Source organism: Alexandromys fortis, unplaced genomic scaffold, assembly GCF_014885135.2.
Source record: "Alexandromys fortis isolate MF-2015 unplaced genomic scaffold, M_Fortis_MF-2015_v1.1 scaffold_93, whole genome shotgun sequence".
Classification (NCBI taxonomy): Eukaryota; Metazoa; Chordata; class Mammalia; order Rodentia; family Cricetidae; genus Alexandromys; species Alexandromys fortis.
In genome coordinates this window covers 6,873,111-6,897,811 of record NW_026067970.1, presented here as the reverse complement: position 1 = coordinate 6,897,811, position 24,701 = coordinate 6,873,111, and the positions used below count along the sequence as shown (strand labels likewise).

General features: G+C 40.8%; 1 protein-coding gene across 5 annotated transcripts in view; it reads left to right on the top strand.

Annotated features, from left to right (window-relative positions):
• Pde1c (phosphodiesterase 1C) overlaps nt 1-24,701 on the top strand; it is a 433,383-nt gene extending 408,682 nt beyond the window's left edge. For 2 of the 5 annotated variants that reach the window (XM_050155519.1, XM_050155520.1), the window contains 2 exons: nt 8,280-8,348; nt 23,524-24,701. In XM_050155519.1, the coding sequence (XP_050011476.1) occupies nt 8,280-8,348; nt 23,524-23,693 (239 nt within the window). In that variant the 3' untranslated portion in view covers nt 23,694-24,701. Of the gene's footprint in view, nt 1-8,279; nt 8,349-14,257; nt 14,544-23,523 lie in introns of those variants that run through there. The other 3 variants (XM_050155515.1, XM_050155518.1, XM_050155517.1) reach the window with 3 other exon arrangements.

Below are 24,701 nucleotides of genomic sequence, written 5' to 3'. Positions count from 1 at the left end.
AAATTAACCCATCTCTATTATTTTATATTTTACTACAAATAAAATTCTTCCATTCCCTCCCCTTACCTCCTTTCCATCCCATCCAGTCCACCTCAACCCATTCTTCATATGTTTCTGTTCAGAAAGGGGCAGGTCTTCCATGGGTATCAACAAAGCTTGGGATAGCAAGTTACAGTTAAGACTAAGCATTAAGGCTGAGCAAGCTAATCCAGTATGGAGAATCGGTTCTGAAGAGCAAGCCAAAGCATTAGAGACAGTCTCTGCTCCCATTATTAGGAGTCCCACAAGTATAGCATGCTACAAAACTGTCACATACATGTAGAGGGCCTAGGTCAGTCACATTCAAGTCTCCTGTTTGCTGGTTCAGACTCTGTGAGTTCCTACAAGCCAGGTTAGTTGTTTCTGTGGGTTTTCTTGTGATATCCTTGACCACTTTGGCTCCTACACTCTTTCCTTACTTTATTCAGCAAGATTTCCTGAGTTTGACTGTGGGTCTCTGCATCTGTTTCTATAAGTTACTGGATGATACCTTTCTGATGACAGTTGGGGTAGTCTCCAATCTGATCACAGGAGATGGCCAGACAATGTTACCCATCCACTACTGCTAGAATACTTAGCTGGGGTGATCCTTGAAGATGTAGGGACTTGGGAGTTTCCCTGGCATCAGATTTCTACCTGACCCTGAAATGTTCCCCCTTTCCAGTTATCTATTTCAGTACTCTTCCTCCTCTACTTACCTCCAACCCAATCCATAAAGTTCCCATTCCCACTCACCCCCAGTTCACCCAGAACATCTCTTCTATTTCCCCTTCTCAGGGAGATCCATGTATTTCCCTTGGGCCACCCTTGTTAACTAGCTTCTCTGGGTCTGTGGATTGTAGCATGGTTATAATTTACTATAGAGCTAATATCCACTTAAGATTGAGTACATACCTAGTTTATGTTTCTGGGTCTGAGTTACCTCACTCAGTATGATTTTTTTCTAGTCCCATCTGTTTGCCTTTGAATTTCTGAATGTCATTGTTTTTAATAGCTGAGTAATACTCCATTGTGTAAATGTACCATATTTTATTTATCCATTCTTTGGTTGAAGGGTATCTACATTGTTTTCAGGTTCTGACTATTATAAATAAAGCTTCTATGAACATAGTTGAGCAAGTGTCCTTGTGGTATGATTGATCATGCTTTGGGAACATGCCCAAGATTGGTATAGCATGGTCTTGGGGGTAGATTAATTCCCAGTTTTCTGATAAACTGCCATATTTATTTCCAAAGTGCCTGTACAAGTTTGCATATCTTCTCCAGCAGACGTTATCATTGGTGTTCTTGATATTAGTCATTCTGATTGGTGTGAGATGGTATCTCAGAGTCATTTTAATTTGCCTTCCCCTGACTGCTAAGAATGATGTACATTTCTTTAAGTGTTTTTCTGCCATTTGATATTACTATGTTGAGAATTCTCTGTTTAGGTCAGTACCACATGTTAAAAGTTGAATTGTAGCATGATTAAAAACACAGAGACAGAAACTTGGGTTCAACCTGAAGGTCAGAAAAGCAAAGCAGCTAGCCACTGGCTCTTACCAAAATGGTTCAAATTGGTGATTCTGCTTCCAGAAATCTCTGAATGAGACTGTGTATGAGAGCTGTCTCCTCAAGTCTTATATTCCTCTATAGTGCTGGGATTAAAGGCATACACCACTATCACCAGGTTTCTATGGCAACTAGTGTGGCTACTGAGATTAAAGTTGTGTGTCACCATTGCCTGGTCTGTAAGACTGTTCAGTGAAGCTGTTTTATTCTCTGAACTTCAGGCAAGCTTTATTTACTAAAATACAAATGAAGTATCACGACATTGGATTGTTTGGTTTCTTGATATCTAGTTTCTTGATATATATATATATATATATATATATATATATATATATGTATATTTTAGAGACTGTCCCTCTGTTGGATGTGGACTTGGTGAAGATCTTTTTCTATTTTGCAGGCTGCCATTTTGTCCTATTGAAAGTGCTCTTTGCCTGACAGAAGCTTTTTAGTTTTACGAGGTCCCATGCATTAATTGTTGATCTTAGTGTCTGTGCTGCTAGTGTTTTGTTCAGAAGTTGTCTCCTTTGCCAAAGTATTCAAAGCTATTCCCCACTTTCTCTACTATCAGATTCAGTGTAACTGGAATCATATTGAATTCTTTTGTCCATTTGGTCTTAACTTTTGTGCAGGGTAATAGATATGGAGCTATTTGCATTCTTCTATTTTCTTTCTTTTTATTTTTTCTTTGTATCTTTTAAATCATGTATCTTGATTCTATTCATTTCCCCATCCATTCACACCCACCCTCTGCCCCTGCACTCCCCCTAAAATGAAACAAAATTTGAGAGAAACAAAACAGGGAAAAGAGTGAGATAAAAGTTTAAAATCTTGTCACAGAAGCTGTAGTGTGACACAGTAAGTTATGCAGGAAACCCCTTTGTTCACATATCTTTAATTGCAAGAATTTATTGCAAAGAGTCATTAGTCTGGTTCTAGGTCTCTGTTTCTGCTACACTATTAATGCTGGGTCCTCATTAGGGCTCCTCTTGGATATTCTCTTGTTGCCTATGTTGTGGAGATCCTTCAGTTTCAAGTCTGCACATCAGGTCCCTTCATATGCTCCAGCAGATCATAGGTGGGGTGGATGTTGAGGTCGGCCAAGTCATAACCCTAGTTCTGGGCAGCTGTAGGGTTGGTCTGCCTGCCTGTCCTTTCCTATCCTCGCCACCAGGGTGAGCTCTCCAGCATTGCCCTAGCTAATTCAGCTCTGCAGCAATGAGCCAGGGGTGGGTCCATTTCTCCTGTTTTCACATCCTCAGGGGTGGTTCTCTCACACCTACACCATTAGGACCAACTCTATCGTGTTGCCCAGGATAGGTATAGGACTCCTTTCCCCAGTGCTGCAGCTGGAGAGGGGCAGGGCCAGCTCTCTCACCTGTTGCAGGCAGTAAGGCAGAGATAAGGGGGGCATCTTCACCCTCCCACACCACCACATGACAGAAGACTAGTGGGGTCAGCTCTCCAATGCTTGCAACTTTGGAGTTGGCTTACTCACACCTCTGCCAACAAGGCTGGTTCTATTGAATTACTTAGGTGAGGTGCAGGGCCTTCTCTCCCGAGTGTTACAGCTGGTGGGCAACAGGACAGCACTCCTGTTCTTGTGACCTCAGAACCTGTTCTCACACCTGTCTCAGGCCTTGATAGGGGTGGAGGATGGGGGCAACTCTCCCTCACCCATGCTGCCATAGGACAAGATGGGTGATAGGGACAGCTCTTCCTTGTTCATTACTTTGGGGCTGGTTCATGCATACCTGTGGCAACGGGGTTGGCTCCATTGTGTTGCCTAGGCAAGGTGAGGGGTCTGCTCTTGCATGTGTCCTAGCTGGTGGAGATGAGGGACAGCTCTCCCATTCTTATAACCACAGGGCCAACTCTCCCATCTACTCCAGGTGTTATTTGAATCCTTCTACATATCAACATCCAGTTATTCCAGGTCAATTTGTTGAAGATGCTTTCTTTCCTTCATTGTATAATTTTGGCTTCTTTAGAAAAAAAAAACAGGTGTCCATAGGTGTGTGGATTTATGTGTGGGTCTTTGATTTGATTGCATTGATCCACCTGTCTGTTTTTTATACCAATAGTATGCTGTTTTTTTTAAGTTATTATAGCTTTGTAGTGGAACTTGAAATCAGGGATGGTGACACCTCCAGCAGTTCAATTATTCTACAGAATTGTTTTAGCTATCATGGGGGTTGTTTTTGTTTTGTTTTGTTTTGTTTTCCATATGAAGTTGTGTATTATTCTTTCAAGGTCTGTAAAAAATTGTGTTGGAATTTTGATGGGGATTTGGTAGGATGGCCATTTTTGCTTTGTTAATCCTACCAATTTATGAGCAAGGGAGAAGGTTCCTTTCTTCTGATGTCTTCTCCAATTTCTTTCTTCCAAAACTTGAAGTTCTTGTCATAAAAGTCTTTCACTTGGGTGTTTAGTGATAAGTTAGTTTCTTTTTCAGCCCTTTTATCATTTGTATATAAAAGGACTACTGATATTTCTTTTACTAAATCTTGCATCCAGCAACTTTGCTAAAGGTGTTTCTCAGCTGTTGGAGTTCCTTGGTTTGAATTTTTGAAGTCACTTTTGTATACTATCCTATCTTCTGTGAAGAGCAGTACATTGACTGCTTCCTTTCCAATCTGTATTCCTTGATCTCCTTTTGCTGTCTTACTGCTCTAGCTAGAACTTCAAGTGCTATTGTTAATAGATATGGAAAGAGTAGTCAGCCTTATCTTGTTCCTTACATTAGTGAAATTGCTTTTAGTTTCTCTCCATTTAAGTTGATGTTGGCTATTGACTTGCTGCATATTTTTTTATTATATTTAGATATATTCTTTGTATTCCTGGTTTCTTCAAAACTTTTATTATGAAGGGATGTTGGATTTTGTCAAAGGCTTTTTCAGCATTTAATAAGATGATCGTGTGGTATTTTTTTTTCTGTTTGTTTATGTGGTGGATTACACTGACAGATTTTTGTTTGTTGATCTCCATATCTCTGAGATGGAGCCCACTTGATCTTGGTGAATGATCTTTTTGATGTATTCTTGGATTTGGTTTGCCAGTGTTTTACTGAGTATTTTTGAATCAATGTTCATGAGAGAAATTAGTGTGTAATTCTCTTTTTTGTTGCATCTTTGTATGGTGTGGGTGTCAGGGTAACTGTGGCCTCATAAAAGAATTTGGCAGTGTCCCTTCAGTTTCTGTTTTGTGGAATAATTTCAGGAATACTGGTAGTAGCTCTTCTTTGAAAGTCCACTTAGAATTCTGCACTGAAACCATCTGACTCTGGGTTTTGTTGTTGTTGGAAGACTTTGAATGATTGTGTTTTTTTCCCCTCAGGGGTTATAGGTCTATCTAAATTGTTTACCTAGTCTTTATTTAATTTTTGTATGTGGTATCTATCAATAATTTTTTTCATTTTTTTTTTTAGATTTCCCAATTTTGCAGAGTACAGGTTTTTTTAAATATGACCTAATTACTGTCTGGTTTTCCTCAGTGTCTGTTGTTATATCCCCCTTTTCATTTCTGATTTTGTTAATTTGGATATTCTCTCTCTGCCTATTAGTTTGGATAAGGGTTTGTCCATCTTGTTGATTTTCTCAAATAACCAGCCCTTTACTTCACTGTTTTCTTTGTTTCTATTTTATTGATTTCAGCCCTCAGTTTGATTATTTCCTGTGTCTACTCCTTTTGGGGTGTTTACTTCTTTTTGTTCTAGAGCTTTCAGGTGCTCCATTAAGTCACTAGTATGAGATTTTCTAAAGCTCTTTGTGTAGGCACTCAGTGCTATGAATTTTCCTCTTATTGCAGCTTTCATTGTGTCCCATAAGTTTCAATATGCTGTGCATTCACTTTCATTGAATTTTAGGAAGTCTTTCATTTCTATCTTTAGTTTTTCTTGACCCAGGGATTGTTCAGTTTCTTTTAGTTCGGAGGCTTTCTATAGTTTGTGCTGTTGCTGATCTTTAACTTTAATCCCTGATGATCTGATAAGATACACAGGGTTATTCCATTTTTTATATATGTTAAGACTCACTTTGTGCTCAAGTACATGACCTTTGGGGAAGGTTCCATGAGGTGCAGAGAAGGCATAGTCTTTTGTGTTTGTGTGAAATGACGATATCTTTTATGTCCATTTGAGTCATTTCATCTGTTAGTTCTGTTATTTCTTTGTTTAGTTTCTGTCTGAATGATCTTCCTATTGGTAAAAGTGGAGTGTTGAAGTTTCCCACTCATAGTGTATGCTTCAATATGTAATTTAAGCTTACAAATGTTGATGTCCTTTTACTTGAAGCATAGATGTTCAGATTGATACCTCATCTTGGGGGATTTGTCCTTTAATGAGTGTGAAATGTCATTCTCCATGTCTTTTGATTAATTCTGACTTGAACTCTATTTTGTTAGATATTGGGATAACTACACCAGCTTGCTTTTTAGGTCTGTTTGATTGGAAAATATTTTCCAGCCCTTTACTTTGAGGCAATGTCTGTCTTTGAAGTTGATTTGTGTTTCTTGTATTCAGCAGAAAGATGGTTCATTTTTTAAAAATCTCTTTTGGTAGTTTGTTTCCTTTTATTTGTGAATTGAGTCCATTGATATTGAGAGATATTAAAGACCTATTATTTTGTTGTTGGTAAGTTCTAGTTACTGGTCAGCCTTCAGGTCCAGTCGGGTGTTTCTACGGAAGTTTTGAGAACCTTGGATCCCTTGATTCATTTTGGTCTTTGGTAAAGCCAAAGTCTTCTTGGGTCTCTAAATATGGCCTTACCTCCAATAAAGCCTAGGGGACCATCCTTGCCTCAAGCAGAGATTCTTCTAACTTGTCTGGAATGTATGTGGGCATGTGACACCTATTCTCCAAATGATGTGGACTGTGTCTAGGCCTAAGGGCTGGCCACAGAAAAGATGATGAAATGGGAGAGATTGGGCAGTAGTATGATTCTTAGGGGAGCATAACCCAAGGTGGCCGCAGTCCAGCTGTCAGATGGGTCACTCATCTGCTTGTCCACTGGTAAGAGCTGCATTAGAGCAGTGGGATTCCTCTGGAGTTTAGAGCAGGCCTCAGCAGTGGTGTTGGTGCTGGGATGGGAGAGGCCAGGCCACAGGACAGGAGGGCCACTCACAGGTTGTGACTGGGGCAGTCTGTACCTCAGTGGCAGAAATCCTCTGGAGTTAGGGGCAGGGCACAGCTGCATCAGGGTCAGGGAGTAACTCTGATGGTGTGGGCCTGGGAAAGGGATGGGGGAGGGGCTAGATACAGGGAAGGATACAGTTACACTGGCAGACAGGTCACTCATGTGTTCTGGTTTGTGTGGTCTGGGCCTGCATGGTAGAAGTCTTCTGGGGCTAGGCGGAGGGCCCAGTAAGGCAATATTGAGGTTTTAAAGACCTATGCCTTCCCAGTGTTCTCTCTGCCTCCTACTTGTGAATCAAGATGTGAACTCTCAACTCTTCCCACTTCTATGCTTTTGCTCCACCATTATGGACTCTAATGCTATGAAACTATAAGCCAAATGAAATGCATTCTTCTATAATTTGCCTTAGTCATGGTGTTCTGTTACAGAAATAGAAAAGTAGCTAAGATATTGGACAATTGCAAGAACTCATCAAATGATAACATTGACTTATGTATATACACTTAATTTTTTTCTGGTCTTACAAAATGTCACATGCTTATAACAGTACACAGGAGACTAGGAAAAAATACTGAGGTCAAAACCAGCATGAGTTACTCAGTGAAACATTGTATAATTCTCTTTCCACTTCTATCAACCCATTGAAGGGATTATCATATAGGTTGCTGCAGGCTTTGGGCTTTTATGTCTCCTTCTCCTCAATATGGATGACAAAATAAAGTAACTAAAAATCTGAGCAAATAACATTTATAATTATATAATATACGTGCACATATAGGTGTGTAAATTTATATGTACATGTACATGTGTAAGATGTATGCATGTGAGAAATGTCTTCTTTTGTGAACAGTTCTGTCTCCTTTTGTTTTATCCGTTCGGTTGCTCTTTTTTTCCCACCTCATCCTGGAGGCTGCCTCTTCATCTCTTCACTGCACACTCAACTGTTTATATGAAGAAAGATAACCAAATCCCTGATGAGAGTTAGTCACCATCTTCTGGGTGCTTCAGAACCCCACTATTGTAGCCTAAGTGTTGAGCCACAGTCTCTGAGTACACACTTTGACTTGCCAGAACACTTGGATATCGTGTCACTTTACTCATTTCCAGGTGAAGATCTGAGACTCAGACAGATCCCATTCACATCTTAAGATCTGATAGCAGGGAAAAGATACAGCTAAAACACGTTCAAAACCCCGGATTCCACAGTTCTGAATCCTAAACTTTCCATTTCCCAACTGGTGATTATTACCCTACAGGCATATTATAACTACCTTGGGGTTATAAAAATAAAAATAGCTTAAAAATAGGCTCCACTTTAGAACACGGAAATTGGAATCTGTGGAAACAACACATTTAGGAAGACTCCCTACTACTACTGAGGTGGTCTGCTCGAGAGCATTTGCATCCATCATGCCAAGCTGCTACCCAGAGGTACGGAGTATCATTCCACAAAGGCACAATCTGAACTTCTAACTTCTCTGTGCCATAGAATAAACACTGCCCCGTCCCAGCTGACCCACACTTATACTTTCCTTATCTTACCTGCCTTCTTTACAGGTACAAAGAAACGTTCTCATGGCTCACCTGCTCCAAGCACTAGTTCCACAAGTCGCCTTACCTTGCCAGGTAGGTAAATGACATTGCCCTATTATCTCAATTACCACAGATGACACACAGCACGAGGGCTTCAAGAGTAGGGAACAGCAGCTGTAGCAGAGCCTATGTTCAAGTCTACCTTATCAGGGAGCTTAGTGTCTGTTGCCTTTATTTGTGAGTTTCTTCCAGATGTGGCCATATTGTTTCCAAGGCAATCATATTTGCTTCCTCTTAGCAATGGACAGAATGGAACTGTGCTCTTGGGAAGGCTATGAAGTATCCACTTCTGAGAGGCAAGTAGTACAAGGAAAATTAATGGGCAGAGAGAGATAAAGATAGGAAGGCATGTAGGTAGGTAGGTAGATAGATAGATAGATAGATAGATAGATAGATAGATAGATAGATAGATAGGAATTCAAACTCTAGGCTTGTCATGTTAATTTTGCAACCTCAACTATGCTACTTCATCTTGGATTAGAAGTGCTACCTCTAACCTTAATACCCTCTGACACTGTGTCATAACTAATAGCAGATACAGTTAAGGTCTAGTGTTGCAAATATGGAAATGTATATGACCTAGATCCCTTCTAGCATCTCCAAGGGAAATAGCCATTCGTGATAATCATCTGTAGCTGCAAGATAAGCAAGCACCTGCTAGTCTTTCTGAGTGCACACATAACCTCACACTTTTATTGCAATTTTAATCTTAGTGGAGCTTGTTTTGAGTAAGTGAAATTGTAAAAGGTAAACATGGTCAGTGTAAACTCTTTTGTAGTAATAGGAAAGACTACAGGAAGGAAAAATTCCATTTATTGCTAATGTTGCCCATTTACTGAGATCCCCTCTCCTTCTCGGTCGTATACAATTTTTCTTGAATTCAATTTTGTATCTTATGTAGAATTTTGTTTTCTCTCTTTGAAATTGACTATTTTTTATTGAGCTCTAATTTTTCTATGCTTTCCTCCCTACCTCTCCCCTCCACTTTAATCCTCTCCCAAGGTCCCCATGCTCCCAATTTACTCAGGAGATCTTGACTTTTTCTACTTCCCATGTAGATTAGATCTATGTATGTCTCTCTTAGGGTCCTCATTGTTGTCTAGGTTCTCTGGGATTGTGATCTGGTCTTGAAATTTACTATTATATTAAAGGGGTTTTCTACATGTTAGTAAATTAATATCTTTGTAATTTGCTAATATGTCTATGATTGTCAGTTTACTTACATGTGTAATGACAACTTTACATTGTACAGTTTGCATGTTATTGTAATCATGTTATGTTCTTGTTCATAAATTTTTGGAGTCTATGTATGGAGTGAGTGAGATTCCTGGGATAGAAATTCTTAGTAAAGATTGTCTAGATACTTGGGTTCTTTTCAAGATACACTTTAGTAATATTAATTTTTATTTGTTATTATAAAGTATTAATGTGTACATTTTAGTATTTTTGTCAATGCTAAATAGTATGTTCCATGGTTTATCATTTTGATGAGAAAAATAACATTTCATCCACATTTTCCTTGCCTTTATCTTTTAACAAATACCTGTTCGCTAATACAAAATTATCTTTTAGGTTTCTGCTTTGGGGAATTACTATATTTCATCTATTGTGAGAAGCATATTGTCTTGTATTCTAATTCCTCTGAAATTAGGCTTTCTTAAAAAATGATTATTCCATTGAGTTTTCATTGCAGTAAATTTCCACATTGCCTCGCCCTTTGCTCCCAATTCCAGTCATCTTTCCAGTACTCTACCCCTACCCTGCCCTCCACCTGGCCTGATCCAGTTTATGATCCATGGTGTGTAATAATTTAACTCACATTTTTTCTTGCTTGTAGGTTCAATAGTACCTCACTTCACAATTAGTGATATTCTTGACAGGAAAAATAATCCACATTGACTTAGTATTCCAGTTTATGTGCCATAGCTCCTTTTACAGGCCTGACCTCTAGATTCAGTCATTGTTGGCTAAGGAGCCTTGAATTTTCTTGCCTCTGTGACTTACTGAAACTAATTTCCCTTGGTGCATTTCTCTTTGCAGCTCTCTCCAAACCATCTAGTGAGAATTAATATTGCATTGTAATGGGTCTTTCTCTGTCCTGCCAACCAGCTCCCAAGGAATTATATGGAGACTTATTGATTATAGCATCTTGGCCTATAACTTAGGGTTCTTCCTAGCCAGCTTTTATATCTTAAATTACCCCATGTTATTTAAACTACGTTATACCCTTTTAATCTACATTCTACCTTTCTTTCATTCTATACTTCCAACTTTTTCTGCATCTCACTGGTATCTCCTCTGTGTGCCAGTTTCTCTCTTTGCCTAGAGGTCTTACCTATTCTCTCTGCTTAGCTATTGGCTGTTTAGCTCCTTTTCAAACCAGTCACAGTGACACATCTTTACCCAGTATATAATCAAATATCTGGCAATATCGCATGGCCATGATTTGCTTTAAAGTGCTTTTACCTGTTGACAGGTGACATTTTCCACAGTGGAGCTCATCTTACTCCTTCCTGATCCCAGACTGCCAAGGTGATAGGTAGATGCTCATCCGTTTCCACAAGGCTTCTACAAGTGAGGGAGTGAGCACCCTCAGGATTAGTTTGTGATTGCTTAGAAATGAAGCATCCTTTATGCCTAGAAGCCATCTTATCATGTGCCCACTGCGGTACACTTCAGATTGTAGAGCATTGGGAGGAGGCTAACATCATCTCAGCAATACCACGGGAAAATGATCGTGATCCTTGGAAAAGTTATCTCGTTCTTGAGCCAGGAAAGACCTCAGAGGTCATCATGGCTCTCAATAAGAGTATGCAGCCCTGATGTGACCTGACCTGCTGTGCTGAACACCACAATAGCTTGCTAGGGTTACATGGCCTGTGAATCACCATGTTGGCAGCCTTGTCTTTCACCTGAGTTTGTCAGTCTCAACTTGTTCCAAAGACTTAACTTCTAAGCTCTGACCATCTCCAAAGCTTATACGGAGTAAAGTGGGTACCTCCCAAAATGCATGACACAATGCCAGGCACTCTGTCTAACATGTGCCTCCACCTTGCTAATTATAGTCGTCAGCATTCTCTGGCCCCTTCTGCCTCAGGAACTATATACATGTTTCCTACTTCTGGCTTAGATGGCTTTATGGCTACCTACTCAGATAGGACTGGTGTCTTCTCATGTTCAAACTGTGTTATAGAAAACCATTAATATCTAGCAAAAGTAGCTTTAAGAACCATTGATTGGGCAGTTAGTTGAAGATTTTAAGATTCAGGCATTAACACCATTGCCATGGATGGATTTAATTCAGCATGACTACATCAATCAGCTGCAGGTAATTAAATGAGGAGACTCCTTTTGTGAATTCTGGCCAGGATGACCTGAGATGCTCATTCCTTGATGGATAATCTTCTGCTCTAAACACATGCAGAGACAAACAAAATAGAAAAATGAAGTAAAGTCTTGAAAGACAGTGTAAGAGACCAACAGCTCTGGGAACCAGAAACCAAAGGGAATTACACAAGGTACCTGATACCCCAGGACAGATGCTGTGGGACAGCTGTGCTTCACAACCCAAACAGACACTGGGATACAGGCATTCAGAGAGGGACCTGGTCAGAATACAGGACAGGGTCCAAGAAGGGTAAAATCAATGCTGCTGGCCTTTGTTTGGAACACTAGGCAGAGCTACTGATCTGGAGCTAAGGAAAAACAGCCAATGTCAGTACTGGAAGTGAATCTCTGACTTTCCCAATATGACTGTGGGCTTTTAGAACCAGGTATTATCTTAAGCCTGACAGAAAATTTTAAGGGATCAAATGGAAGTAAATACAAACTCTACACAGAGCTGCCCCAGGGGCAAGAAAGGTGGAAGGAAGCACAGGACACACAAATTCGAGAGATAACACAAGAGGTGACAGGCAAATTGAGCCTCATCAAAATAACAGACTGTTGGATAGCCAACAAGACTACCAACTGTGTCAGAAGGCAAACCAGAGCATGAAAGAAAATATTGGCAAATGATATGTTTGATTAGGAGTTAATTTCTAGAATATATAATGAAACTTCAGTAACTCATTTTGGGAAATGTTTACAGTTTCTTAAAAAGTTAAACGTATCCAAGTGTCCTGGTACATGTTCTGGGACAGAAAGTCGGGGGGAGGGGGCAAGTGTTAGATAGCAGCCCAGACTCCACAGCAAGTTCCAGGCCAACTTAGGCTACATAGAGAAGCCTTGTCTCAAACCAAAACCAAAACAAAGCAAGAGTTAAACCTTCTATGTAATCAAATGACCCAGGAATTTTAGATTCATAAGCAAGAGAAATTAAAGGAAAATTTCATCGGATACCTTGCTCCCATGTGGTTACAGTGACATTTCCCATAGTAGTCCAAATGTGGAAACTCCCTCCTTTCCAGTACTGAAGGATAACCTGACAAAACGTCACAGCCATTCCAAATGAATGAAGTCCTGGTGCAGTCTGAAGATTGGGGAGAACATTTTGCTCAGTAGAAGAAGCCAGACGCAAAAAGTCATGTGACAATGATTCTGCCTGTACAAAATATACAGAAAAACATGAGGTGGGTAGTGGCATCAGTGGCTGAGGAGTAAAGAGCAAAGGGTGACTTTCCCAGGGCATGGGGTTTTTAAAGCAGAGGGCCTATACCCGGACCCAAAAGCATGGAACTCAGATCGAAGAATTCAAGGTGTTTAACCATGAGGAGAAATTTCCGGTCTTGATAATGCATCCCAGCAGTCACTGCAGCACAACAGTCGAAGTGAGAACAGGCATCCAAATGAAAAACTGAACAAGCAAGAAGTCAGTAGGCAGAGAGAAGAAAGGAAATGGCCAAGAATGCAGAATTTCCTTCTTTGTCAATTCCCACCTTCTTTTTTGAGATGGGATTTCTCACTGAACCTGGAACTTACAAACTAGCTGGGATGACTGGCCACCAAGCCCTCGGCATCCCTCTGGAAGCCACCCTAGGGTTAGGGTTAAAAGAATAATCTACCACATCTAGTGTTTTATAATGACGCTAGCAGTCTGAACTCAGGTCCTCGGGTTTGTACCGCCGGCACTTTACCCACTGAGCATTTTCTCTGCTCCCATTTAACCTCTTTAAAAATATTTAAAACGCTAATCTTATTAAGCTGTATGGAGAGGATAGGTACTTATTGTGTTAGTATTTATACTTCTCCATAGATTTAAAATACAATTTTACATAAAACTATGACTGTTTTACAAAACAGTGGTGGCTGTTGTCATTCATGTTGCTAGTTTAACATGCACTCTTTGAACTTTGACATTTTCCCTTTCTAACCTGTGGGGATGGTTGGGATAGGAGGAGCTGAGTCTTTTAGAAGTTCTGGAGGTTACTTGTCAGAAGTCTGCAATGATTGTTTCGTCAAAGGACTGCACAGTTCTGAAGGCTCATCCTTCAGCTTCAGCACAAGAAAACTACGTGGGGTCCCGGTCCTCAGGAACCCTTGCACATCTTAGCCAGAGTGGCTCTTCCGTGGAAAAGGCTAGCACATACAGACGTGTTTTTCCTAGTGCCTACTTCATTTGTTGCCCAATGGAATTTTTGAACTTCATGGTGTTCAGGGGTGAAGGACATCCACCCTGATGGAGAACTGAGGAACTGTTGGCTCTTGCTGGAAGAACAGCTCAGAGTTTTACCACCATGACCAGCCATAACTGTTATCCATCCAAAGCAGTCACCTCTGAGCAGCTTCCCAGGTGCCTCCTGAAGCAATCTTAGAGGACAGGTACAGTACCTAGCTGTCGCTGACGCAGATATAGCTGAGTGCCCCTTGCACACAGTGCGGCATGCACAGTAGTCTCGCAGTAGATACGGCTCTGCTTCTCAATTCTGCTGCCTGCTGTAGAGAGATTTTCTGTGCCAAATTCCATCCAGCTCTCAATGACTTTAATGTATGTCTTGTTGCAGGAGACTACGGGTAAAACATCCATCCAGAAACGTCGTTGGAAGATACCTGACCATCTTCAAGGTCTGAAGGCATTATGGAAATCTTATATTTCTTTTACTAAACAAAATCTAAATGTATTGTAAGTTATTGAATATTTAACTTCAATTGGTGGCTTTTGGTTTCCCTAATACAGTTTTTAAAAAAAAAAAATCAGGTACTTTTATATGTATTTTAAACTTACAGACATCAGGGACAATGCTAAGTTAATAACATGGATTAACCCTGATGATTCTCTGAGGATATTGGTAGTCACATCTTCTTTAACAGATAAGGACACCTGAATAGCTTGCCCAAAGCCATCTTTGGCAAGTATCAAGCCTGTTCTCATTCCTGAGGGATTTGTTGCTGCCAAAGGCTGCAGGTAATTATCCATTCCCCACTTGTGGCTTTAAGGCTCAAAGCTCCCGAGTGAAGGATCCTATCCCAAATGACTGTTGATTCTGCTGCAAACTTTCACCCTAAGTTTCCTGTGATGGTTGGCAGTTGTCACTCACTTACTGTGGACGGAGTCAAGGCTTCCTTCTATGCCTTGCTATGCTACTCAGAGCTGTATAACTGAAGAATTTCCCTTCATGGGCCTCTGACATGGTTTAGCATGGATAAAGTGCATGCAGGTAACTGATTAGTCTTACATTTTTAAACCTAAATAATCAGGTAGGAAGAAATCTGCATATTGATGAGAAGAATTGAGTGAAAGGCTTTGCACAGCTTTATCTGTCACAGTGTGTGGCATGGACTTTGTGTGCCAGGACAGACAAAGGGAGAACAAAAAAAAAATGAAGCTAAAAATGATCTTGAGGGAGGATTTCTTACCTTAAAAAATAGTAGCACCAGGTATTAGAAGGTAGCTGTTGTCTGGATAGGGAAAGAGTTGATTTTCTAGCCTTATACAGTGGCTCTGTCCTCTTCACAAGTTTGTCAAGGAAGGGCATCTTATTTAGGGTCTGTACTGCTTGTGGAAAGACACGTGACCATGGCAACTCTTATAAAAGAAAATATTTATTTGAGGGGTGGGCTTACAGTTTCAGAGGTTTAGTCCATTTCATCATGGCGGAGAACATGGCAGTGTGCAGCAGAGCAGCCTGCAGGCAGACATGGTGCTGGAGAAGGAGCTGCTACATGTTGATGTGCAGACAACAGGAAGTAGACTGTGACACTGGGAGCAGCTTGAACATAGGAGGACTCAGTGCCCACCCCCACAGTGACACATTTCCTCCCAACAAGACCACACCTACTCCAACAATGCCACACCTCCTAATAGTGCCACTCCCTTTGGGGGGCCATTTTCTTTCATACCCCTCCACAGGGGCTTGAGAACTCTGCCTCAGTGCCTTTCATGCTATAGCAAAATCTAAAGACAGAAGCCATGGTTGCAGCACCTGTATAGACACAGTTTTGCTTCCTCCCTAGACTTGAAGTTTGTGAAGGAATGAACTCATTGACATCCTTCTTAAGCAAGCATAGGGAGTAACTCTAGGTATGAAGCCATTGCGGAAGTAAGGGAGAAATATTGGCTTCTGTCGATGCTGACAACTTTGCCAGCTGGTGTACATTTGAAGAGAGTCATTTATTTTTTAAAGAAAACATTCATGAAGGTTACGGAGTGTGATGCACAGTAGCTCGTTCACTCATTTAAACATTTCTCAGCACCTGATACTATGTCGTATCAGGAGATACAAATGTGTGCACACATTACCTCTGCCCCAGGAAACAGGTACACAGGACTGAAGTGGCTATGGAATGAAGAAGTATCGAAAAAGAAAGCCAGAGCATCCACTTATGAATGACTTCCACAGAGAGTGACTCACTTAACTATGCCTCATCAGAAGGAATGCAGAGTCTCAGGAATCATAACTGGCCCTGTCATTTTCATAATCTCCCCATCCTCTTACTAATTACATCCAGATTAAAAATCCGGGACAAAGCTCTGGCTTCTCATTGGTTCTCTGAGTCATTCATCCCACCAGGATCTCAAGAACTCTTTGTGTTCTTCAATACGTCCTGGCCAGAGTCACTGATTGGACCACCATCTCCTTACTTGTTTAGTTCAAAGTGTGAGCTAGGTGTTTTGCTTTGCTTAGAATCCCACTTAGTTTCAAAGTGGTTCCCCCAGGAAACTAAGGGGTGTGTTCTCTGCCGAATACAAATAAATATGCTACAGAATCTCTCTAGTGTGTGGTGAGATCGTGCAGGTGTAAATCAAGTATAGGGAATCTGGTTATAAGAAAATCAAGAGAGCAGACTGTGGGAAAGCATCCTGGTTCTCCGTGCTCAGCTATCACGTAATAATATCATGTCACAAAACACCTATCACACACCCACTGCCAAGCACTTCCAGTTTGTTCTCCCATGCACAGCATCCTAAAGTTTTCACACGGCCATGCAAGGAAATTACCCCTCTCCCCACATCAGAGAATGCATGAAAAGGAACAAAGCTCTGAGTGGAGGTGACCCTAGGATCTCAGAGAGAGTAGTAATTATCCCAGCTCTGTGTGCCTGCAAGCCTATGGTTCTCCCAGAATGCCACCTACTGCTTCCAAAAGGAGAACTCTCATGGGGCTTTTTCTGGCATAGATTTAGCACAGAGTCTATACTGTGTAGGTGCTGGTGAACAGGGATAAGAGTATAAACCAGACCTAGCCATGTATCCCAAAGACCTCTCTAACCCTAAATATTGGCCTACATCACTGCCCAATGGGAATTCAGTCCCAAGAATATGTCATTAGGTGATTTCATTGTGTGAGCATCAAACAGTGTACTTATATACATACTTACATAAGCCTCTATGGTGTAGCATTTGGACTGTAGAGCATATTCAATTCTATATGCAGTCCATTTATTAGCTAAAACATCATTATATGGTGCAATTTGACAATATTATAAATGACTTTTTTTTCTTTCAAAGAAAAAATAATAATGAGATGAACTAGGCCAGTCTGTGGTTCTTGACTTTGGCAGAACATGATGATTATTAGATAGCTTCTTAGATTGCAAGCCTTCCTTTTCCACCTCACAGAGATATTTGGTCTTTCTGAGGAGAAGGAAAAAGGGCTATAGATCATATGGACTTCTGGTTTTCTTCAGGTAGTCTTTGGAGAGCTGGAATCTTTAAAAATGCAGATAAGGGAGTTAGTTAGTCATTCCAGCATTTAATATGAAACAGACCATTGAGAGTTTAAAGATAAAGTGTCACTTTGGATGACACTGCATGTAATATGTGTGGATTAAGAATAATTTTCTGGTAGGGTTAATATTGTAAAATCCTATTTCTACAAAAAGTCAAGGGTCCTTTCTGCCTGGCTTCAAGCTAATGCTTTCACATCTTGGGATACATGTGAATTCCCAAATAGGGAATATGCTCCTGCATATTCCTGGGGTTAATAAACCTGCCAGACAATTGCAGGTCTTCATGGCAGACAAGGGAGAGAAACCTTGGTCCCATGCTTGCCTCGCATGAAGGCAAGGGAAAGAAACTTACGGGAATGAGCACTCCCATGCATCAGTGCTGGCTGCTTTTCAGTCTTATTAGTGACTTCTGAAGTGAGTGCTAATCTATCTCCCTTACTGAGATGAGAATGGAAAGCCAAGCAGTGATGTCACATGAGGGCAGCACCAAAGCTGAATCAGAGGGCAGGAAAGAGATATCTTGACTGAGGCAGCCATTATAGGGTTAGCAGAAACCTGGCTCTAGAGAATCCACAAGACTGACTCCAGCTAAGACCTTAAATGAAGTAGTTTTAACTTGACATTTTAAGCCTGTTATGGCACCTATTAAAGCTAAATTCAGGGCTTAGATAATTTTCCGGGTACCAGGAAGGATCTGAAGTCTGTTGGGATGTGAATCCATGCTCCAGACTTCCTTCATAGTTGTGATATAAATCCATTAAGCCTCAGTTTCCACACCTGGGAAAGGAATGACACTGGTGCTTGCTTATAGGCAGGTGTGAGCCGGGGCATGGATTTAGCTAATTCACTGTAAATTCTCGGCATGGTATCTAACACAGGTAGTAGGCATTATATGTAGGTGTTCATATTCATGTCTGACCTCAGTTCAACAGCTCTGTCAGTTTGTTGTGTCAGCAAATTGAAATCTGTTTGCTGGTGGAAAAAGTATTAGGAGAAGGAGAGAGGAGAAAGGAGAAGTGGCAAGAGAGAAATGAGAAGAGGAGAGAGAAAATGAAAGAGGATGGTAGCAGAAGAGAGGTGTTATTTGTGAGGGAGAAATTGTGGTACTTACGCAAATAACGAGGGCTAAAGAAAGTGAGGATTGAAGCTCCTGAAAGAGCATTGCTTTATGAAAACCAAAGATTATATATAACTGCAAAATAAAGGATGATGGTTAAAGACGTGTCGTCTTTGTCTTAAGTTTGTCTTTCTCTTTTAAATTTGTTCAAAAGTGACCCCCAAGTTAACACTGTATGCAGGCATATGCTTTGGTCAAATCTTCATCAGCTGATATGATCATTTCTGCAAATCATTTGCACTCAGTGTGCTGACCGAGCCCGCGGGTAGTGGGATTATTTTCCCTATTTGTTTCTTCATTATCCAAAAAGGAAGGTGTAACTATTGAAAGGAGGAGGGTCAGGCCCCTTCTAAGACCCCAGAAACATTCCAAGGTGAATAAAAACCCCTTCAGGAGGACAACCAGCACCCCAGAAGAACCGTCCACCACAAACTCAAGATGGTGCCCTGGTTCCTACCCTGCTGTCATGCCCTGTCATCAAAATCTTGACATCTGCATAGGAGAAAGGCAAGAAGTACATACAAACAGTACAGGGCCAAGCTCTCCGTTTCCCATGTCGAATGAAGGTGACAGCAGGCATGCAAAGGTCTTTCATAGCTCAGTGGGGAGCCCATCTTTATCAGTAGGCTCAGGCCATTTGTAGGGACTCCAGTGGCAAGCAGAATTTTTGTTCTGACAATCAGAATTCCAGCAAATGGTAAATGTTCCTTCATGCTGAGAAGTGGGGAATTCAATAATACTTTGGCTGAGTTCATGCTGAGCTGCAAAAATAGGATGAATATGGAGAGGGACTGTGACTCAAAAGACATAAATCAGTGAGCCCAAGCCTCTGCTTTTATTCCCAAGCTCTCGTCCTCAATTCTCTATCCTCCAGGGTCATAGGAATGGTTCTTTATACTTGTTCTACATGCCTTGGGAATGGGAACGGTGGTGGTGGCTATGATTCTTATTTTCCCTAAACCATGGAATTGCATTCTGAGGGCTTAAAAATGGCCATTCTAACTATGAGAGGGGATTTTATTATCACTTCACTGGGTAAAGATAAGACAGTTTAGGCCTGGGTATGAAGGCGTAAGTCATAAACAATCCCACACCAGTTTGAAATTATGATTAATAAAATGGTTCTTTATTTAAAGGGGAAAACTTACAGATCACCATCCCAGACAACAGCCCTCCACACAATCAGGAAGGGAGCCTAGTCCCCGGAAGCAGAGCTGGAAGCCAGAGAGAGAGCAGAGGGAGAGAGACCACACCCCAATGGGCTGGTATCACAGCGGCTATTGGCTGAAGGAGCAGAAGAGCTCCCGCAACACCCCCCCCCTTTTGTTTAAGTAAGAGAGTTCTAAACCTACTATGAAATTATATACAATAAGTACAAATATCCTATTATAACTAGCTTAAGTCTTATATAATAAATAGCTTGGCCAAGTCAGAAGTGGACATTTATATAGTCTTCAACCTCATCGAAGATCTGAGAAGGGAAATAATTTTACCTGAGTAGGTAGGAAGTGCAATCAAACGACTTCCAAAACATGCAACAAATCACAGAGACAACTAGCTACCTGGGCAATCACCCAAGGTCACGTTTGCAGCGTTGAAGCAACCAACTTTGGCTAAGGCCTAACATAACTGACATACCATTTTCAAAGGCAAGAAACTTGTCAAAACTATCTTACCCTGTCTTAGTAGGATATGACAGTCTTGTTTTTTTCCATTCATGGATACTCTGAAAATATAACAATTCAATGTATCCTATTTGATGGTAATTTGTATCTTTGGTTTTTGTTTATTTATTTGTTTGTTTTTAGAGACAGGGTTTCTCCATGGAACAGCCCTAGCTATCTTGGAACTATCTCTTGTAAGACCAGGCTGGCCTCGAACTCACAGAGATTTGCTGCCTCTGCTTCCCAAGTGCTGGAATTAAAGGAGTGTGTCATAACCACCTGACTTGGTAATTTTTGTCTTGCTGTGTGTGTCAAATATAATATATGTGGTGGGGAGAGAGACACCATGTAGAGATTTGTGGAGGTCAGAGATTGTTTTTGAGGTAGGGTCTTTCACCAAACCTATAATTTTCCATTTCTTCTATATTGAATGGCTAGGAGGACCCTTGAATTGGCATGTCTCTGCCTGCCAGCACTGAAACTATAAACATGTGTGTTACCATGCCAGGCTTCTCTGTGGATGCTAGGGATGTGAACTCCATCTCAATACTTGGAGGACTTCGGTCACTAAGCCACCTGCCCAGCTCTGCATGTAAACTCTGTGCTTCCTTGCGGTTCTCTGGCATTTGCTCACTGTTGGAAGGTATTTGCTGAGAGGGTGTTTCAGAGAACTGCTTTTGCAGTTTAACAGATGCATCCCTCAGCTTTGAGTCCTTCCAGCTCACTTAGGTGCTCTCTCCCTTTACTCTTTAGGAGACAGTGAAGCTACCTGCAGTGAGAGAGAGCTGGTACTGCGCGAGTGGCTGGCACCAGCTCTGCTCCTCCACACTTTTCACCTAACTAGCATATCCACTTTGTTCTTCCTGACAACACAATTTTTCCCTCTATGTTCATTAACTGAACAGATTTTCAGGACAACCAAGGAGACAAGGGAGACTAGAGGAGAGGGGAAGACAGAAGGCAGCCAGTCCTTTACCTTTTTCTCCTCACAGAACCGCAGGTCAGATGATACACTCATCCTCATCTATGCTCATTCCCATATCCCTGCTTGTCATTTGCTGTCCCTTTCTCCTCTGTTCTAGGATCCCTCAGGGTGACACTCAGATGACGTCATCTGCCTCCCTAAGCTTCCCGTGGCTCTGTAATCCTGCAGGCTTCTCTGCTTTACTAGGCTGTTATTGTGCGGCTTTCCATCAGTTGGGATTATCTCCTGTTTGCTTGCTTTTAGGATGGGGCTAAATAAATTCTGCTTCAGTCACAAGATATTAACTCCTATCACATAAAATCAAGGATGTGCCAGTGTGCCACTCAGTGTGCTCCTCTGCTTTCCTGGATGAAATCGTAATGGTCGTGTTTCTTCTCTGTGACCACTTTTTGGTTTCTTCTTAGGCCATAGGAAGGATGTCACCATGTCCAGTTCACACTAACAAACTCGTCCCCCTCCTTAAAGGTTGTGGATCTATAGAAATTGTTTAGTAATATGCCTAGTACATTTATCTGTTTTCTCGCAGATTTTTGAGTAACCTATTATTATGTGTCTGTATTTTATACTTTGGGTTGTGGTTGACTTCATGTTTTGATTCATTGCTCAGAGTAATTTTCATTTAGAGTCATTTGGAGCTCCTTTGTCTGTCATTTTCTTTCTCTCTGCAGCTTTTTTTTTTTTTTGTGCTTTTGAATTGTATGTTTCTATAATGGTCCCCAAGTCCACCTTGTGCACAATATATCTAGTTCTAGTGTAAGTTATTTGTAGAGGAAGTACCTGATTCCCTTATTGGAGAAATAAAAAATTCAGGTGGGTTCTCTGCTGCTGTAACTTCAAAACCTGGAAGATTTTCTAGGTCTGATAAAGAAATGCATATCATGTCATGTAAGTAATTCTATCTATTAACACCTTTATATTACACCAACATCTCTATGAAGGCAATGAATTTATATTGCTGTCAGCAAGTCTAATCAATTACCTGTGGATCAATCATTCTAGCCTCCTCCTTTTGCTTAGCTGCTAACATCTGTGTGGATAGTTTTCATCGTCTGTTCTTCTCTTATGTCTTCCATTTCTGAGAAGTGTAGAGTGTATTTGAATTGACAATCTGCGCCTGTATGAGAAGCAGCTGCATCCACTAGAATACAGAGCTTGTGTGTAACTCCCCTGGCCTCTCTGCTCCTCTGGAGCCTGTTGGTAGTGTGAAGTTACTTGATGGCCCTCTTGCCTCTCATCCCCTGCAGGCTCATGATTACTTACATCAGCAATTCAGTCAGATTGTTCTGCACTGCATTCTGGGATACCCATAACCCCCTCAATTGCCTTTTTAAATTGCATAGATTAGGGATCCCTCCCCTGAGGATACATGAGTTTTGACAAATAGCATCAGAACCCACCAGTTTCCCATCAGATGCCTGCACCGCCCTGGATTTTCCACTGCTCACCTGTTTAACCATCTCTCTAGTAATATGCCTATTACTATTGATTTATCCATTAACCCATTAAAGGTCATCTTGGCTTTTTAACAGTTGAGGTGAGTAAACCTAGGAGTATAATTATTGTCTTCTATGGTAAAGACTGTGTCCAGCTTTATGAAATTGCTAATCTAGCTTTCAAAGCAACTCTACCATTTTTCTGCTCCCATCAGCAGGAAGGAACACTAAAAGGCTTTTGGACTTTGGCTTTACACACAATGTGTCAGAACACTGTTCTTTCATTTTTGACTCTTCAGTGTTCACACTTTGTCCTGTGCTCCTTGGATAGATGCATCTTCTCTAGTAAGGAGTCCGTTCAGATTGCTTTGCCCATTTTGGCATTGGGTTACTTCCTTCTGTTGAATTTTAAGGGTTCTTTGTGCATTTTGGATATTAGAATTTATCAGTATTTTGCAAGTATTTTTTCAGCAATATGCTTTTAATTTGTACTTTGGGAGTAAGTGCCACTTTTCTGACCCCCAAAGCTTGCACACAATGCTAAATGTTGTTAGCAATAGTTCTATCTCTGCCCACCATGGTCTCTTTGTTTCCACATGTGATCCCAGCATACTAAAACCGTTCCTTAATTTCAGCCATTCTTTACCAAGTGAACTTCATGCATTGGGCCACCACTGCCCATCTCTAGCTGTTTCTTGTCCTTATTGATTTCAAATCAATGACCAGTTGATACTGTGCTCACTCGATTATCAGAAATCCAATCCAGTGTGTTTGTGTGCGTGTGCGTTTATTTGTTTTGGCTTGGAGGAGACATACAAGCCAAGAGGAAGGTAGCCACGATGTGTGTGGCGTGTCAAGTCTCTGTGAAGCTAATGCTTGTCTTCCTTCCCATGATCTCCAGTCATCAAGCCTCCTTTACGTCACTTCAAACGCCCCGCTTATGCGTCTAGCTCCTATGCACCTTCAGTTCCAAAGAAAACGGATGACCATCCTGCAAGGTACAAGATGCTGGATCAGCGGATCAAAATGAAGAAGATCCAGAACATCTCTCATCACTGGAACAAAAAATAGGGCAAGCACAAGAAGAGAGGGAGTGAGGAAGGGCCTGCCTGCCTGCCTCTCAGCACCAATCAGATGCAGCGGTACACACCTGGGAAGTCATGCAGCTGGCGCTCCTGTGACTGACTCTAAGAGGCAAAGTGAAAATTGCTTGAGATTCCCCTTGGTCATTCTTTGATACATATAACAGGCACTGGATCCGGGAGTCAATCCAGACTCCAAAAAGGAACTAGTAAATGGTAGATTTGATTTTATTATATTAGTCTTTAAAAGACTTAAGTTGCAACCAAATTAAAATGATATATCTTGCTCCGAAAATAAAATTCTTCCCACTGCCATGTTTTCTAATCCCAAAGAGATGACTTGCCCCTATGCAAACACTGGCTCAATAACTATGAGGGGTAAGAAATGTACTTCTAAAGATAATTTTCCAATTAAAATTATGTTATATTGTGAAATTAAAATGTAGTTACATCACTTTTCCTTTTGTTATTCTCCTTCCATACCCTCATGCACACATGCCCTTGATCTCCCTCAGAATTATGGCCTCTTGCTTTGATTGTTGATATTTTATATATGTATATATACATATATATTAAATTATATATAGCAATTATATATTTATATTCCTAAATATATAAATACAATCTGCTCAGTCCCTATGTTATTTGCATCTGTATGTTTCCAAAACAGACTATTTGGTACTGTGCTCTTCCCTGAGATAAACTAACTTTCCCCCAGTCTCAGCATTCCTTATTTACATATAGTTCTTTGTATGTGGTTGTAGCCCAGGGAATTTCCCTGTTCCATGTTAACATGTCTGTTAGTGTTGTCCAATTATAAATGCACTGATTTACATTTAGAATACTTACTCAAAATCCAAGCAGATGTGTGACATTCAAAGCAAACACAGCTGAAACAAATGTACTTATGAGCACAAAATCAGAGAAAAGATGGGTGATGGGTTGCTTTTTTCATGAATTTTTCAGAATTTAGGTTTAACAAAGTAGATCCAAAGAA